The 18,214-nt window shown below is 48.5% G+C and overlaps 6 protein-coding genes across 6 annotated transcripts, besides 1 other annotated feature; 2 read left to right on the top strand and 4 right to left on the bottom strand.

Annotated features, from left to right (window-relative positions):
• Positions 1-455: 455 nt before the first annotated feature.
• Positions 456-1,816, bottom strand: FPSE_02574 (uncharacterized protein; the record flags this gene model as incomplete). The annotated part of the gene is made up of 3 exons (XM_009255693.1): positions 456-857; positions 912-1,628; positions 1,691-1,816. The coding sequence occupies 3 exons, from the start codon at positions 1,814-1,816 to the stop codon at positions 456-458; spliced, it is 1,245 nt and encodes a 414-aa protein (XP_009253968.1).
• A 1,024-nt stretch (positions 1,817-2,840) lies between these two features.
• On the bottom strand, positions 2,841-3,371 carry FPSE_02573 (uncharacterized protein; the record flags this gene model as incomplete). The annotated part of the gene is made up of 1 exon (XM_009255692.1): positions 2,841-3,371. One exon carries the CDS (start codon positions 3,369-3,371, stop codon positions 2,841-2,843), a length of 531 nt encoding a protein of 176 aa, XP_009253967.1.
• A 4,918-nt stretch (positions 3,372-8,289) lies between these two features.
• FPSE_02572 (uncharacterized protein) lies at positions 8,290-11,126 on the top strand (the record flags this gene model as incomplete). The annotated part of the gene is made up of 6 exons (XM_009255691.1): positions 8,290-8,406; positions 8,472-8,595; positions 8,643-8,727; positions 8,778-8,830; positions 8,884-10,200; positions 10,249-11,126. The coding sequence occupies 6 exons, from the start codon at positions 8,290-8,292 to the stop codon at positions 11,124-11,126; spliced, it is 2,574 nt and encodes an 857-aa protein (XP_009253966.1).
• Positions 11,127-11,912: 786 nt separating this feature from the next.
• FPSE_02571 (uncharacterized protein) lies at positions 11,913-14,257 on the bottom strand (the record flags this gene model as incomplete). Its single annotated transcript, XM_009255690.1, has 2 exons — positions 11,913-13,699; positions 13,768-14,257. The coding sequence occupies 2 exons, from the start codon at positions 14,255-14,257 to the stop codon at positions 11,913-11,915; spliced, it is 2,277 nt and encodes a 758-aa protein (XP_009253965.1).
• Positions 14,258-15,393: 1,136 nt separating this feature from the next.
• Positions 15,394-16,505, top strand: FPSE_02570 (uncharacterized protein; the record flags this gene model as incomplete). The annotated part of the gene is made up of 2 exons (XM_009255689.1): positions 15,394-15,757; positions 15,811-16,505. 2 exons carry the CDS (start codon positions 15,394-15,396, stop codon positions 16,503-16,505), a joined length of 1,059 nt encoding a protein of 352 aa, XP_009253964.1.
• Positions 16,506-16,523: 18 nt separating this feature from the next.
• Positions 16,524-16,545: a microsatellite.
• A 608-nt stretch (positions 16,546-17,153) lies between these two features.
• FPSE_02569 (uncharacterized protein) lies at positions 17,154-18,169 on the bottom strand (the record flags this gene model as incomplete). The annotated part of the gene is made up of 3 exons (XM_009255688.1): positions 17,154-17,467; positions 17,656-17,923; positions 18,140-18,169. The coding sequence occupies 3 exons, from the start codon at positions 18,167-18,169 to the stop codon at positions 17,154-17,156; spliced, it is 612 nt and encodes a 203-aa protein (XP_009253963.1).
• Between the last annotated feature and the right edge of the window lie 45 nt (positions 18,170-18,214).

Here is an 18,214-nt window from a genome sequence, read left to right as displayed (position 1 = left end):
AAAGCTGCGGCGTTTACGGAGCTTTGACTTGGGATCTTGACGTCCAGTTTTGAAAAAGAGTCCATGTTTCTTTTGGGCTGTTAGAGATTTAAAGATGAGGGGCTGTTGTATATATCCCATGGACGGTTATGAGACATTTGAGCATATTGAAGTGTTGAGCGTGGGGAGTGACTTTTTACTATATATATACACACGCTTGACCTGGGATCAGACTTGGAACACTCAAGTAGAATGCCATTCTAAGATTAATATTAATTCTAAACCGATACATTCTGATCGTTTATCCAGTGAAGTTGACTCAGCGATGAGTAGAAGAGTGACCCGAATGAGACAAAAGTAAGGCGTAGGGATAGTAGACTTTTGTATTCAATTTAGATTACAAAAGATAATCTAGGTGACCAGTAATTGTCTACATTTATCCACCCGATTTGTTTTCTTTCTTTGGCATTCCCATTCTATGTCAATCTTCGTCTGTAGACGCCAAACATCCAACTCGCTCGTAGCACCGCAAGGCCAATAGCCATCTTGATGCTGTCCTGAATGACGTTGAGCTTGCTTCCACCGACCTCGTGCCACTCAATAGGCACCTCAGCAACCTTGATGCCAGGACTAGTGCCAATAACACTGCCGTCATGGCCAAGGACTGGTGTCGCGGGAGCTGACTCGGCGAGCATGAGCATCTCGATATCGAAGATCCATCCTTCGGTGTGCATGTAGGGGATGATGTGAGGGAGTGATGCACGAGAAAAGAGTTTGAAACCGCACTGAGTGTCACGGATGCGAGATGTTGCTGGGGGAGTGAGAATCATGAGGACGAGATGGAAAGATCGCATGAGGAAGTTGCGCAACGCGGAACGCTGTATCGTGTTAGCTAGATATTCGTTTGGGTTTCATCATGGGGCATGGCTTACCTTGACGACGGCCTCACTGCCGACAAGATGGGCACGGCTGCCAATAGCAACGCCGCGGTAGGATCCATCAACAACCTCCTCACATCCTTCAATGAGTTTGCCAGCATCACAAAAGCGCGAAGCTCCGTCGGCGTCGGCGAACAAGATGTATTCGCCCCTCACATGTCGGAAACCATGAGTGGTCGCCCCACCCTTGCCTCTGTTGCGCTCAAGTGAAATGACTCTGAGAATGTCATGTAGACCGTTTTCCTGGGCGAATTGGAGAACAACATCCACAGTCTTGTCCCGACTTCCATCATCGACTACCAAAATCTCGTAACCCCCGAGTTCCTCCTTGGGAGCGGTTCGCCCATGTCGCTTAGACGATGGGCTTGTGGAGCTGGTTGGAGGAGCTGTGGTGCGACCGAAGTGTTCATCAAGGTAAGCGACGGCTTCCACCAAAGTTGGGATCACACGGTCTTCCTCATTGTAGGCTGGGAATACAACGCTCAGGCGCACTTGGGCGGGCTCAATGTTGCCAGCGTCGGGAGTGGGATAGGCTTCGGAAGGCTTAATGTGCTGCTCGCTGTCCTGGCGCTCTGCAAGCCAGCGGTCATACCAGCATGGCAGAGGTTGAGGCTGTGTTCGTCCGGTAGTGGGATGGCTCGTGATGTACTGCTTCTCGGCGGGGTGGACGGGACGAGGCTTTGGCGCGACGAGATGTAGGATGACATAGAGCTAAGAGACGAAGTGAGCATGAGAATGCGCGGGGCCATAGAGGGGTTGAGTAAAGGACATACCTCGAAAACAGCCAGGGTAATAAGGCCGATGAAGAGAACGACAAGAACGTAAACAGGTGTTGCCTCAATCCAGGCCCAAAGGGGCCTGAGAAATTCGGGCAGCTCCCGGGGTGTCGCGACAGTCATTTTTGGTGTTGAAATGCGACGAACGACTGCGGAGCTGCAGCGGATGGAGAAGGGGAAAGTGTTAGAATCAAGGGACGTTCATGAGAAGTGACTTTCCTTTTTTTGTTGAGTGTCGCAGAAAAGAAAAAAAGGCAAATGCACCCAGTTGGCGAAAAGGTTACAGTGAAGAAAAAAAAAGAAACGCGGTACGTGGCCGCAGTTATTTGCGTTGTACTGAGATGAACGCCCGGTCAAGGCCACGAAGCATCTCCAATTACCTGGGCCTAGGTTGCATGGATGGAGGGTTTACAGTTGATTACGTAGCTGTAGCAGCGAGAGGTAGGGATCGGCAGGGACCAAGTGAATTGACGAATGAGATTGACTATTTTTAGGTTCATTTCGGCGCATGAATAAATAATCTGGGGTTATCTTTGCTTTGTTAACTTGTGCAAATTGTCTTATTAGAGTTGATCATTGTCTACCTATTGTGTGTCACTGTGTAATGTAATGAATAGGTAGGTATGTATCATATGAGAATGAATGGTGAATTAATTATGTTGGTCAACATCTAGAGAAAAGGCGGCCATGAAATAGCCCAAAAGAGACAATAACCCGCAACGCTTCTAGAAAGAAAAAGAGAGTTTAACTCTGTAATTATACATGAATATAGACGAGTCTACCAGAGTCCTGCTCCGGGCCTCGACCCTAAAAGTGTGGCACCTGTCAACCACCACTTTTAAGCCTCCAACCCACTATGATCCGACTTGGATGGATGGGATACCCCTCAACCACTAACAAAGCAATGCTAGCCTGCCTTGTCAGTCAGTTGGTTGTTTGTGTTGTTTGAACCTTAAAACCGAGTCCTGCTCGATCCTAGTGGAGAGCTTGGAGGACGGTTTCGGTGTTCAGTTGGCAGGCTTTTGTAAAGCCGAAGCTGCGCTGTGGTTTCTTTGCCAAGCAAAAGTAAGGTTTGCTTGTTGGTCTTCTATGTTTGATCATAAGCTGAGCCCGCCAGGGGCCAAGCAAATCTCATAGATGGCTGAACTCAGATCATGACACCGGTTTGGAAGCGCTGAGCCAAGCGGTCTCGGGGGTCAGGAGACACAGAGTATGACATGCCGAACTGAGAGTCCCGGACAACTTCCTTGCCCTTCAGAGAGGGTGGCTGAGGGAAGAGAGGAGCAGGAGAAAAGCCATATGCCTGCACGGGAGACTGGCTTCTAGGGCTGATGTCACCCTCGTAGTCAGCCTCGCTGGCCTGGTAGGCGGTGCTGGCACTGCCGCTGGTGAAGGGCGACGAGGTAGCCGAGCCGGGAAAGTTCATCTGGATGGCCTGGTTGTCGTGTATGGTTTCGGCGACGGCCTTTGCAGTGCGCTTGCGGTTCTCGGCACGAATCTTGGTGCGATCATGGCGAAGAGCACCGCCTGGGCCGCTGCTCACAGAGTCGCAGGCAGCGTGGGTGGGAACATGGCGATAAGGCTGGGTAGGCTTGATGGGTTTGGACTGTTCGACTTCCTTGATCTTGCCAGCGTCCTTGTGATCGCGAGCACGCTTGATGGAGCTGAGGATGGACATTTTGATGGTTGTTGTTTAAGTTGAAGAGATGATGTTGTAACAAGGGTGTTGTTGTATTGAAGAATTGTTTGTAAGTGATGTTGTTGGAGTTGTTGTTGGTTGTCTTGGTTGTTGGTGTAGTCTGATGAGAAAAAGTCGTTGATATAACGGGCGAAGCTTTCTAGATATACAACAATTGTAGAAGAGCGATGGTAGCCATGGTTAGAAGTATTGATGATAATAGAGAGCCAAGTCCGTTGTAAGCTGGCGTCAAGGTTGAGTGGGCTTTGCACAGATACGGCCCGCAACGGCGTTGGAATGGCCGATCTTTGCTCTGTTCGAGACTCCAAGTTGGAAGGCAAACGACCTCATCGGAGGCGTCAAAGCCAAGCGCCACAGACTCGCCCTCTCTGTTCCTCCCTTGCGGATCCGACAACCTGGTTAGTTCAGTGTATGCGCGGTACAAACTCTGTCATGAGTGAAACAGATCCAGGGGTTTCACTGTAGGAGGAATGCAGAAACATGCACGTCGTGTTTGAGCGTTTAGCCACTTGCTGCAGACCTTTTCAAGACTGAATCATGAGCTACCGTCATTGAATCATGTATGTACATCATCTTGTATTTTGGTGAGCTTGGCGTGTTGGAGATGATCTCCCATCTTGACAAGGTCTCAGTCAGTGTCTTGGACAAGCGCGACATCGGCCTTTACCGCGTCTTAGGGCTACAATGATCAGAAACGGGCACGTGTGAGAAAACAGGCAAGCCGAAAAGCCGAAGTTATTGACTATTCTATTCTTGTCTTTGATTCTTGACGGAATCATCCGTCCAGGCACGAGCTGCCCTCTGGCCTTATAGTCGTTGTGGCTTGCGATGCCGCGGCGCGATGGACAGATTCAGCCATACGTCCAGCATCGCGCTCGCCCTTTGCTTTCAAACACCGTAACGACAGTGACTGTTAGGTAGTCAGTCAGCCAGCCTCTCAGTGTGAGCGGACTTCTGTGGCTGTCTGAGATCGTTGCAGATTCTTCTAGACCCTTTGTCTTGGACGCTACCAGGGCTGGACTGCGCAGCCAATAATGAGCGTTTATCGACTGACAAGAGACAGAGGCTGAAACTTGACCGCTGATTCTTGAATTGTTTGTTAACAAAAAAACGCATCTGCCAAGACGTAGTTGGATTGTATCTCGGCGTTATTGATGTTACTCCTGATGCCAAGTCAAGACGTTGACAATGCATTGTGGGGAGTGGAGAATGCTGATCATTTTGGCGTGTTCACTAATCTATTCTGTATGTTTAGGTCGATAACATCATTGCTATCAGGTGGCATGGCTCAAGGATAAACGCATCTGTTGAAGATATTGGATCATCCAAGTTTTCCACGTCATCTCATGATCCGCTTGTGAATATCAAACGCCTCATCAGGTCAGTTAAAACGAAAAAGAAGATGGGGAAAAGCTCCCCTCTCAACGGTTTTGTACATCTATCCTCAAGAGGTATTGGTCAAGAAACGAAGATGCCTCACTTTGAGGAAACAGAGCCGTGGCGTCAATCCCTCCACCGAAGTGTTTCGGTGGTCTAAATCTACCGGTCTCTTGGGCCATTGACGCGGAATGACTTTTTACCCCTTTGCTAAGAAACTATACGCCTCATCGTTTTATTGTTGCCGCAAACTGCTCGTGTTTTCCTCTTGGCATCTGATAGGCAGTTTTTGTGTTGTAGGAAAAAGGAAAAAAAAAAGGGAATGTCACTCTGTCGCTTTCGTCTCATGCACGAGGGAACGTGCCGTGCCCTGGCAGCTTTGACAGCCCGGGGCCTCCCCTGTCGATTCATCTTCTGCAAGATCAGATCTGCACCAGGGATGATAATACCCCAGGCCAAGCTACTGCACTAAGGCAATGACTGTAAGTAAGTGAGCCAAGCCCGCCACACAACTACTCATTGAGAGTCGTTACAAAATGTTCGTTTCAACTTGTCAATTTGTTACCAATGAATAGTCCTGTCCGATTACCAGATTTATGTCACTTCACAAGGTCTTGACACTGTCGCACTAGAAAAAAGCACAAAAATTACATCAAGTCGATCCCCCACTATTTGTCATTTCTAACTTGAACCAACCTCAATCAGGATCGTCGTCTCACGCTAGAAGCTTTAGAAGCATAAAATGACTTCCCAGAAGAGCTAGGATCACAAGCCTCCTTCTATTGTCTTTCTTTGACTGCTATTGTATGCAGTTAGATCTAGAAAAACTAAGCCCAAAAACGCTCGGCTTGCCATGGCTCTGAGTATCAATAGACCCCTGGCGGTGAAGCCGACGACACTGAAACAGTCTGAAAACTTGCATCTTGGCTTACATCAAGACTTTGTGTTTCTGTCAAAAAAGCCCCAGATATGTATGACATGTACGTGGGTAAAGAACTCAAGCCATGAAACAAAGGAGGCTCAAATGCTGCAGATGTGACGAAACCTGATTCCCCAGGATAGAGTTCATTGCTAGATTAGGTAGTCAGCATTGTGTCCCTGCTTTTGTCTTCTCGCAATGCTCTGTTTCCTTAGAATTACACAGATCTACGTTTTGCCGAATAACCGGGTTCACCGCTCATATCACTAATCTCTTGGCCTTTTCTCTCATGCCTTACACTGTAAACTACCATGGCATCTTCTCCCGTTAGTAGAAAGGATATTCCTGAGTAGCTCGCTGTGGTTACGAGGCGCCGTTGAATGCTGTATTGTACCTGAGTCTTGGTGTCTTTTGGGAATAGAACGAAGCTATAGACGCCAGCTACGACGTTTGGGCTGCTCAGAAGTAACAGTGGCTCTTGACATACCAGGCCGCTTAATATCTTAAAGCCTCCCACAAGTGCCAAGATAGTTTATGGGCATCAGTGCCGATATCTCTCGCGGCAGTCTTCATCCTGGAATTTAGCGGCACGTTGGTTAATGGCTCTTCATCTAACGGCATTCCTAAGACGCTGGCTTTTGGGCGCTTTGCCATCAATCTTATGAAGAACTTTGAGTATGTAAAAGCCACAACAATATTTCTGATTGAGTTTTCTGGCTTTACTACTGCCATCATCTTTTGATACCAATATCTAAGTAAGTTTTTCGCCGCCATTTCCTTTCGCTTGATATCGACTCTTGTTTCTTATAGTCTGATATTCTATTGTTGCAGTATTGAATTTTACTGTTAAGCTCATATCTCTTCTCAGATCGAACGAGTCAACATTCAACATTCATAGTCTGATATTCAACGGCATGCAAGTCTGTCTCATTCCTACCCTCATCTTTTACTTTGCATTACACTTCATCCACAAGACACATTGTTCTTGGCAAAATGAGAATGTGACACGCGGGGTAATAATAAGCCTTGCCCCAAGGAACGATGGATGACATTCTGGACAATCCGACACTCCTGCACGATAGCGTCATGATTCAACTTTAAAAGATGAGTTTAATTGTCCCTGTCGATCCTTTTATAGTGTGTTTTAAATTACCTATTGATAAGATATAATTGTGGCGGTTAATTGCTGGCAGATAAATGAAACATATTAATAGATGCTTGATATAAGATACAAGCCAGACTGCAAACATTCAAATCCGAGGTATCGAGATGGCCAGCATTCATCCTACCATGCATACGCCGTATTCATTGTTAACATGCATTCACAATGGACAGGTTGATAACTTGCAATCGAGTCCTAAGATCTGTCATATTGAGCAAAGACCAACAGAAGCCTACAATGAATACTGTTGCAATGCATGTCAGATTACCTATTGTATGATTGATTGGGGGCGCTACAGTGAAGGCTACCTGCATAAGGAGTCAAGGTCTGACCTCGAAAGCTGACTGTCGTCCAGGTACAAGACAATCAAAGTCTTCAACGTCTGTGGCCTATAAGATTATATGATTTCTGGTGTTTGTCGTGATCGAGACAACGTCAAGATATTGGCATCATAATTAACCCCAGGCAGCCTTAATATGACGGTCTTTTGCTGCATTGACAGCCTGGACAGGGGTCTCTTCTGGGTTGCGCAATTGGAGAAACTGGAGAATAAAGCATTCATTGGACGGGAGTCATTTTTCTTAGCTCAAAACCCGCGTCATTTTGATCAAGTGGCAAGGCCGAGCATGATCTATGATTGGACAAAAGATGCTCCATCCACCAGCCTCACTGTGGCGTCAGCGAGGCTCGCGCACCTTGTATGGGAATGGTCCCCCCCCTCCTCCCCCGAAACCGAAACTGAAGAGGATCCCAAGGCCTAAACCCAACACCATCTCCATCTGGCAGCCTGGTCACGCGCATTGCCCACCTCAATCCGCAATTCTCGACAGCCTCAAACGGTCCCTCAATATAGTTCGGACCCTGACTTTCGATCACCAAACAATACTAGCCGACTTCGCTTCGCAACCCAACGCACTTTACCGACACTTTGGTTCTGTACCTTCTCCTTCGGCTTCGTCGCCCGGCGTAGCCATCCGCCTGTCCTGTCGCTGTCGCGCTTTCCTTTTCCCGCCGATTGCTTCCGTGGCGTGTCGCCAATTCTGGTTGTCCAACCCACCCCCGATCCGCCGACTTTCGCCCGCGCCTCGTCTTGAGCTCAACATAATCATTGATTGTATGGCGCATTGATGGGCCTTTCACTCGTTCGACTCTGTTCTATTTCTCTATAGATATTTCGACTCGTGCGTCGCAGCGCATTCCGGCCCCCCGTTATCTCACTTGCATCATCAACATCGTCACCACCATCCGCCGAGCGTATATATCCTGACATCCCCACTGTCGCGCCTCGTCTGCGCGCAACCTGAGAAATCGTGGCGGCTCTCACCATCTTGACTTCAAACGAACCGTCGGAGCTGTCCTTGCAACAGCATCTCGAACTCGCCCCGGATCTGGCTGCGTATACAAATCTCTCTGCCGAGGGAGAGTCCGAGTCTTTGATGATGGCACAGCCCGTGCCTCATCAGCCCACCGATCGAAAGCGCGTCAAGGTCTACGAGCTTCGCAACAATGACTGGTTTGACAGAGGTACCGGCTTCTGCAGCGCGAGCTTCGAGACTGTACGTCATTCATGCCCATGTCACCATTTTTGCGCTCGAACATCTTGCTGACTGATATGCCTTAGCTTGACGATGGTCGCAAAGATCCGCGCGTCGTCGTAGAATCAGAAGACCATCCCGACCGTCTCCTATTAGAAACAAAGATCCAGAAAGAAGATGGATTCCAGAAGCAGCAAGGCACGTCCATATGTCTGATGTGCGCACTATAAACGTCATGTGTCTAACCTGACTCACAGATACCCTGATTGTGTGGCAGGAACCCAGCAGTGGTGTCGATATGGCATTGAGCTTCCAGGAAGCAGAAGGATGCGCAATAATCTGGTTTGTTTCATCGATTAATAGTATCCAGCTTGGCCGCTAATGCATAGCAGGCGTTTTGTGAGCAATGTCCAACAAACGTTCCACAACCATTTACCTGGCGCCGGTATGCAGTTCTATCTCATTTCAAGGATTACGTTGCTAATGCTTTATCTGTAGATGATGGCCTTTCCGATGATCTTGCCATCGACGTTCCTCCAGCTATCAACTTGCCCACCGCCGAACTTGGGAATCTCGGCGACATCGAGTCTACTATGCGAATGATGAGCACTACAGCCAACGGTAGGGACGCGCTGGCTAAGGCAATCATGGCTGAAGATTTTATTGGCAAGATTGTTCCGTTGGTCGAGATGGCCGAAGACCTCGAGAGTCTTCAAGACTTGCACCGACTTTGCAACATCATGAAGACAGTCATTCTTCTCAACGACACTTCGATTATCGAGCACGCGGTATCAGACGAATGCGTTTTGGGTGTTGTTGGAGCACTAGAGTACGACCCTGACTTTCCTAGTCATAAAGCCAACCATCGACACTGGTTGGGTAACCAGGGCCGGTACAAGGAAGTCGTTCCGATTGAAGATGAACAAATCCGCAGGAAAATCCACCAAACATACAGACTACAGTACTTGAAAGACGTGGTCCTCGCCCGTATCCTCGACGACCCCACATTTTCAGTTCTCAATTCCCTCATCTTTTTCAACCAGGTCGATATTGTTCAGCATTTGCAAGCCAATGCCGCTTTTCTGAACGAGCTTTTTGGTATCTTCAGTCTCTCAAATAACGACCAAAAGAGGAAGAAGGAAGCAGTGCTTTTCATTCAACAATGCTGCGCTATTGCTAAGAACATCCAACCACCAGCGCGTCAGACATTATACAACAATTTCCTTGCCCACGGACTTTTGCAAGTCATTAATTTCGGATTGCGACATCATGATGTTGGTGTTCGGGTTGGTGCTACTGACATAATGATCTCCATCATCGATCACGACCCTCAAATGATTCGACAAACACTATACAGACAAGTGCACGAGAAAGTGACACCTCTCACCGACTCTTTGATCGATCTTCTTCTAGTTGAGGTCGATCTTGGTGTCAAATCTCAAATATCAGAAGCGCTCAAGGTCCTCCTGGATCCCGGTCCCCAGCAACTCCAAAATGAGAATTTCCAAAAAGCGAACGGTGAGCTTTATAGCGAAGAAATGCTGCAGACCTCTACTGACCCCCGACAAGAGGTTTTCCTACATGCATTTTACGAGCAATCAGCACCAAAGCTATTTAAGCCACTGGTCGACTTGGAGAAGCGAACCGATATGAATTTCAGTGTGCAGCAGGCGTCGATGTTTACTTATCTCATCGAAATCCTCACATTCTTCATTCGCCAACATACATTACGTGTCAAGTTTTATGTCATGAATAATGATATTGCCAAGCGCGTTTCTCAGCTGCTCGGATGCCCCGAGAAATTCTTACGACTAGGTCTGAGATGATTGCCCCCCCTTGTGTGACTTTTACTAACTTGTACAGTTGCTATTCGCTTTTTCCGCTCAATAATTGGAATGCAGGATGAATTCTACATAAAGCATCTCACGGAGAAGCAAGTACTGGGGCCCATTCTTGAAGTACTTATCGGAACCATGCCTCGCGACAATCTATTGGCATCGGCATGCCTCGAGTTCTTTGAATTCATCAAGAAAGAGAACGTCAAAGATGTTATCAAGTATCTTGTGGTCAACCACAGAGACCAACTGATGACTCTAAGCTCCATGCCGACATTCCGAGATATCGTCCTTCGATACGATCAAACCAGAGGCTACACATCAAACGTCGATTACTTTATGGAGGGCGAAGATGAGATGGGAAGGAGACCCCCACCCAACACGAGGTTGATGGAACAGATCACCGTCGACCAAGAACAAGAGGAGTATTGGGCAGGGTCTGACAATGAAGAAGAGGAGGACAACTCGAGCAAGGAGGGAGAAAAGACGCCATCTACGAATGGATCTATCTCCTCCAAGCTCCTTGTTGATTACGCCTCCGATGAGGAGACAGATGAAAATGCCGACCCCGAGGCAACGCCAGACAGCCATAGCGATGTGGCATCAGATGCAGTGGGTTCGCCGATCGACTCAAGTCTGGGAGGGGGCGTCCCACCACCAGAGCGACTTTCAGAAAAACGACGACGTGAAGAGGAGGAAGACGATGATGAAATCGGCAAGCTTATGCACAACAAGCGACGCAACAGCAGCGGTTCTATTAGCTCTGTCTCTAGCAACCCTCGCGGCTTAACGAAACGCAAAAGTTTCACTGCCAGCTCTTCCAGCGGAAGCAGCAAAAAGATCGCAATCAGTCTCTCTTCCGGCTTAAAAACAGGCAGCGGCCCAGGGTCGAACGAGGAGTCGTAAACATTACCCTTCACTGCTTTCGGCGATGGCGTACCGGTTGTTGATTATTTTTTATTTGGTATTCATGAAATTGGGGGTGCAGACACGAGGTCTCGCCTCTACGTAACTACATAAGGCAAGTACCGTTTGCCAGCTCAGGGATAGGCCGGTGGAGAGAACTGGCGTTGTATTGAAATACATTTGTGGCCTTGGGTCACTATATTCTTGGTTTTTCTATCTTTGCTTTGCTGTAGTCCTTACTTCATCCTTTGACTAGGCATGTGAGGGGACGACAGCAATACTTGGTCTAGTCTAATAGGGCTCTGTCTGGACCGAGATTCTACCCCTTTCTGGGGCGATAGAGTTGTCGAGAAGCGACGGCAATGGCATTTGATATGGCATGACGGAGGAGGTGGGGTTTGGAAGTCGAGATTGGCAGGATCGTTAAGATAGGATGACTTTTCTTCTTTTTTTCACGAGAAACGGGCTGCTAGCTGAGCAGGGGCCGTGGTGAATTGAGAAGGTTTTGTTGTGTTGTGTTGAGTCGTGTATATCATATGCTTTATGACTTGTATAGCTCTTGTGTATCAAGCGAGGAGCCGAGTCAGTTAACAGGAGCCGGGGACAATAAATAACTTGTGCCGGATACCAGACACTTGTAACGAAGAAATGAATAAGACCCGTCTAAAGACACTTTACCATTTTGCAATCCCTTACTTTTACCTAAGGTAATCTAATTCGAATCATCATAAAATCATAACCTTAACTAACCCGCCCTAAGAGCCCATTTACCAACGCATCCGCGACCTAGCCCCTCTTATGCAGTTTATGCCACTTTTCGTAGCCATCAATCATCTGCTTCGTAATGTTACGGGGCGTCCTCTCGAGCACAATAGTCAAATCAGCCATGGCAAGCTCAAGCTTCTCGGTCTCGTCCTCGTCATGACGCTCCTGTACAACCATGCAGGTTTCATCGCAAATGGCCTTGATCTCCGCACCAGAGTACCCATCGGCGAGACGAGAAAGTTTGGGTATATTAACATCGGGTGCAAGGGGTAGACCGCGTAGATGGACCTTGAAAATGGCTTCCCGGGTGGCCTCGTCAGGGGGTCCTACGTAGAGGAGTTGATCAAAACGGCCTGGTCGCATCAGGGCTGGGTCCATAGACTCAGGACGGTTGGTTGCGGCGAGGATTAGAACACCCGAAAGGGGCTCGAAACCGTCCATCTCAGTGAGAAGGGTTGTGAGCATGTTGACTGCGCCCGTGCTGCGAGAAGCAGCGCCACTTCCTGACCGTTGACCGCCGATGGAGTCGATTTCGTCGAAGAAGATGATGGAAGGAGCTGCGTTGCTCGCACGCGCGAACAGGGTTCGGATCGCACGTTCAGTCTCTCCGACATACATGTTGAGTAGCTCTGCACCTTTGACGGCAAAGAAATTGAAGCCGGACTCTGTGGCAGCAGCCTGTGCGGATAGTGTTTTGGAACAACCAGGAGGGCCATAAAGAAGAAGGCCCTTTGGAGGAGGACGAAGAGACCCCTCGGGATCCTTGGTGTACTTGACCATTCTGTTGAGCACCTTTTTCAGAACATCTTGGCCACCGACATCTCGCCAATGGATCGTAGGAGGGTTGAGGTTGATGTCTCGCATAGCTGTGGATCGAATAGCCTTTTTGGCTTTGTTGATATCCGATGTTTCCAAGAAACGCTCGGTCGAAAATGTGTCATCGCCTGCTTCTCGAAGTCTGAGTCCCATGACATATCTGACTCTTGTGCACAGCCTTCTGAGATCCAATGGGCTGTATGCGTGTGTCCTCTGTGCTAGATCCAATAAAATAGACTGCTTTTCCGCTGGGTTGATGGGTAGATCGAGGAACTCGAGAATCTCAAGTCTCTCTTGGATCCTGGGGATAGTCAATGGGGCATGGTTATCAAAACGCGTTGAACGCTGGAGCTGGTTTGGAATATCAGTAAGGAAGTCGGAGCACGTAGCAACAACAACAACTTGAGGTAGAGAATCGTTTGACACTGCGCTTGTAGCAAGTTGATCCAACTCTTCGCCCAGTAGGTCAATGACAGAATCACGATTGGAGCGATCCTTGCTAATCAAGTTTTCAAGATCGTCGATTAGGACGATGCTCGGTTGCTGACTTTGCGCAAGCTTGAAAGTTTCTCTCATGCTTGCGATTTTGTCCAAGGGCTTGATACGGTGCACTTTGCCCCATCTTGTTGCAGCAATGCGATCCAGAATGAAGGACTTTCCTGTGCCGTGACCACCGTGAATGACAAAAGCACATGATTCTCTCTCGAGTGGGTTGGTGAGGGTTTTCCTAAAGGCAGAAAGGAAACCGTTGAGGGCCTTGAGCTGAGGAGCCATTCCGGGGACACCCGTCACGACTAATTCGCCGCCGCTTTGTGCATCGGCTTCCGCATTTGCTGCGTTCTCATCTGCAATTGTGATGTTCGTAGAGCCGGGATCGAACCTTCCCAAGCTGTTGGTATGTGAGTTTACGGATATGACCTTGAAATTTCGTCGCCATTTGCTGCTGAGCGTTGCCTCCACCACCATTCCGGGAAACACCAGTTCAGCACGCACTTGAGGGGAGTTAGTAATGGCCTCCTTTCGTTGGACTAGGATGTTGCTCTAGGGGTGTTCTTCTTACCAAAAGCAGGCGCGATTAAAGCCTCCCATGGTGGCGTATACTTTGCCGCTTTCTCGTATTCCTCTAACCGCTCAAAATCGTCTGACGTTTTGTCTGTTTTCTCGGTCACATCCTGCACAACTATCTCATCTGCGTTGGGCGTTGTTCCCGCAAGTGAAATTCGAATGAGGTCGCCGATCTTGAAGCCTGCAGCCTCTTGGAATGCCCTTGTCATGACGGCAACGTTGGGGCTGAGGTTCTTTTCCTTGATGCTCCATAGCGAGGCTTCTCGCTGCAGCTCTTGTTGAGGGCCATCTTCCCTGACGGAATCCTTTGTGGCGGCGCTCTCTAGCCTCGTGAGAATACAATGCTTTCCGACCTCTAATGTGCCGGTCAACGAGAGCAGAGTCTCCTTGCTCACGTACACACGGGCGGCGCCGTGAAGGCTCGCCTTTTCGAGGCTTGCACTTGCCAAAGGCCGGACCTTGACGTCGATGCTTTTGGCGAGCATGACGTAAATTTAGTTCAGTTTAGACTAGAAGAGTAAAATTTTAGGAAATGTTTTATACAAGTTTAGGAGAGTAGGCCTAAAGTCGATTTTGACTTACCTAAGGTAGATTGTGGGAAAACTGTGACTGGCAGATGCAAGAAAATATTCCCCCACTAAGTTAGCAGATGTTAACGACTTATATACACCTACGTTGGTCCTTTTCAACTATCAGTCATAGCCAACATGCGCATCATAGAGTTTAGTTGTTGCTGTATTGCTAGATAGACAGTTTCTATATTACTCATATGCATTCTTGTTGGGACAGTTGGTTGTTGCAATATGACTCTTATTGTTGATCTATTGAGTTTTTGATCTGTACGAATCAACCTTATAGTTGGAAATCTGAAGTGCCTACCTATATTGAGGAGGCTTAGTTAGTTGAAAGCAATGAACAGAGTAAAATCGCCTATAGTTAGCAGAAGTGTCGGCCCAGTCAGTCTATGATATGGTGCTAGAAGAGGCAAAACCTCAAGTATTGATAATCGTTGCTGTTCGCACAGCTTGCACACAGGCACTCACAGCGTACATGCTATCTGAATACTACTAGAAGATGGCCTCCAAGTAGGTATTATGACACAAGGATAGACAGCCTAAGAAGTCTAAACTAAATAGCATAATGCGATTTACTGGTTCAGTCTCTTATGACTCCAGTGGCTAACGTTTCTGATACCCTGAGTGCTATGGAGGTTCGGTTGTTGTGGGTTAAAATGACAAAACTGACCTGTTGATTTCGTCCCTTAGATACACTCTTCACCAACCATGCAGTTTCACGATGGTATTAATTCGAAAAGTGCCATTGTGTATCTGATCCAATAATGAGACGAGTTCTAAACCAAATTCTTTCGGTCATTTCTTATTATTGAGTCACAAATATTTACAGGACCATGATAGTGGCAGACATATACTTTCCAGGGTCCAAAGCCATCAAACATGCACAACACAACCCCGCTAAACCATTTCGGATCTCGGCCCAATTCCGCAAAAAACGGCTTCTATCCAGACTTGCTTGCATGCCCGGTGATGTACCTAATTGCTGCAAGGTACTGAACTATCACGACCCTCACTCTCTCCCATGTTCCTCATAACCGGTCGCCCGGATGAACCACTCTAAATTGCTCCCCAACGCCAGGGCGATCCTCGTCGTTCGCAACAGACTCACTTCCTCTGGCAATAACGTCAATGCTAGATTCTCCACTGCCAGCTCGAAACTGAACGAGACGACATCCGAGACGAGGTCCAACTATACACCAAGACCACGCAGACAATCTACCACGACAACTAATAATCGGTTTAATAGCGGGAAGAAACAACAATGGCAATCTTCTTCTCCTCGCGAAGCGCCCAATAGCACCACCAAGCACAAGCTAGTCCTCTCTGGCCTACCCACGACGTTGCTACCAGCCGATTTTAATCGTCTTGCTGCTGATAAACTCGCTGGTTGGAACGAAATCATCAGCCATGGTACTACAACTCAATTCACTTAAATTCAATTCGGCAAGCTTACAAAAAGTCAGTTCACCAGGAGCGCGATCCTTGGACCATGGAGCCCCTCGGCGTATACCACATCACATTCTCCTCCTCTGCTGCTGCCAGTCTATATAAAGACAAGATCGAGAGACTCCTTCGTCTTTCCCAAATAAAGTTCCAGAGTAAAAATGGTCTCTGGACGAGTAATGTCCCCAGTGTACTACTAGACCCAGGGAAAGACCCCGAGAAGGAACTGGAGCGCTTCACGATCCTTCCAGGCTCTTACCAAGCCCGTATCAAGACGAAACAGAGTCGCGTGCAGGGCAAAATGGCCTGGCAGCATGTCATCGACCAGATTATCAAGAGTTCACATATCAGGACTCTTCGCCCTAGCGCAGTATTGATCGAACTGCCAGAAAAGAGTTTCTCGGCCGCGGAGCTGAAGACCATCATCTATCAGGACGGGACTGAAAGTGGTTACGATTGGGCGACTGAAACTCATATATACGACCTTTCCAAGGTCACCGATCTAGGCGAGAAGATCTCCCGAAGTACATCGCGGGCACGTAGGAACGACGCCGAGTTCCGTCAGCGACACACTACACGTTTCATCATGGTGTGCGAGACCCCAGAGACGGCATGGCGGTTCATTCGGAGCTGGAACCAGCGAGTTCTCGAGTACGACCAGGGCGAAGGCATCGTCTTGCGTAATCGTGTAAAAGCATCATACATTGACATTTAGCGACTGTACATATACGATAAAAACAAAAACAAAAACAAAACAATTAAAGAACAATAACGAACAAAAAGCTCACTGGTCCTCCCAATGCCTCCCTCCGTTGTCTTTCCTTCTCTGTAACCAAGCGCTCTCGACAGCCTCTCTCGCGATGTAGCCTTCTTTGTCTCTGCTTCACTGTAATCGTTTTGCAAACGAACACAAACCAAGGAACAACATTAACCGCGAATCGCAACCAGACACGTAACGAAAGCAATGTATATTAGACCCAGATCAAAAAACCGAAACTCCAGACCGGATTTGCTCTCTAAGATGGGGTGGAAGGTCGATCAGAGGGAACGAGACATCACCAAACCCCCTCGCTATGTCGCGCCTCTCCTTGAATGTGACTGATGTTTGCCGTTCTGCTCAATTCCCAGCCATCCATTTCTCTCTTTCCTTTCCCTCGCATCTCTCCCCAAACGCACGCAAAGTAGGTCGGCTTTCTACACCCATGGTGAACTCTCCAAGCCGCTTTCTCCCCCTCTCTCTGGCGCCTTGACTCATACAAGGCACTTCCTCTCCCCCAGGTTTACAAAGTTATAAGCTTGATAAAATAAAAAGACGGCAAACGGAGAAATGACAGATAACGGACGCCTTTGGGGTATTCGGTGTTTAACAGCACTTGCTGCCGCCGCTCTCGCTCTTATCGTTGACGTTGACACCGCTCGCTGCAGGTTGGTCGTTCTTGGAGTTGTCGATGAGCCGCTTCTTGATATCCGCGGCTAGGCTGTAGAAAGCCTTGTCGATGTTGATGTTGCTCTTGGCGGAGACCTCGAGGAAAGGGATGCCCAGCTCGTCGGCGAGGGCTTGGCCTTGCTCGGTGGAAACGACGCGCTTCTCCTCCCAGTCGCACTTGTTACCAATTAGAATCTTGTTAACACCCTCGGTAGCGTGCTGCTCGACGTTTTGGAACCAGGTTCGGATATCTGCGAGGAAATTAGTCCATGTTTTCTTGGTGGTATGCGTGGCTCGAAAATGAAATCGTCGGTTGATTGGTCAAGGGCACCGGGCGAGGCTAGCTGGCCGGCCGGCCATCAGGTAGGAGAGGGGCACAGCAACCAGATATCGTAAAATTTGCATATCGAGCCGGACCGTAGAGAGTAGGGAGACGTACTGTTGAATGAGCGCTCGTCGGTGACGTCGTAGACAAGGAGGATGCCCATGGCACCGCGGTAATAAGCGGTGGTGATAGTGCGGAAACGCTCTTGGCCAGCGGTATCCCAGATCTGCAGCTTGACGCGCTTTCCATCGAGCTCAATGGTCCTGATCTTGAAGTCGATACCGATAGTGGTGATGAATGAAGGGGTGAAGGAGTCTTCGCTGAACCGTAGCAGACAGCACGACTTGCCGACGCCGGAGTCGCCTATCAGGAGCAGCTTAATCTACATGACAACAAAGGGTCAGCGGGTGATATCAAGAGGCGGTCGCATGCAGTGAATGAAAGCGACAGCAGCAGCGCGATGCGAACTGGCATAACGTGGACGTCGTGGTCGTGATATCGAGACAGCCCAAACTCGACTCAAGGGCCGCAGGGGGGGCGGATTGGCGGGCGGTGGGGGGAATAGATTGGATAGATGGGAAAGAATAGCGTATCGTACCAGGAAATCATAGTTGCGATTACTCGACATGGTTGCGAAAGGTTGAAGTAGCAGAAGCCGCTACGGAGGACGAAT

Source organism: Fusarium pseudograminearum, chromosome 3 (assembly GCF_000303195.2).
Source record: "Fusarium pseudograminearum CS3096 chromosome 3, whole genome shotgun sequence".
In the NCBI taxonomy this organism is placed as follows: Eukaryota; Fungi; Ascomycota; class Sordariomycetes; order Hypocreales; family Nectriaceae; genus Fusarium; species Fusarium pseudograminearum.
The sequence above is the reverse complement of the archived record's forward strand: the minus strand, read 5'-3'. Positions and strand labels throughout refer to the sequence as shown.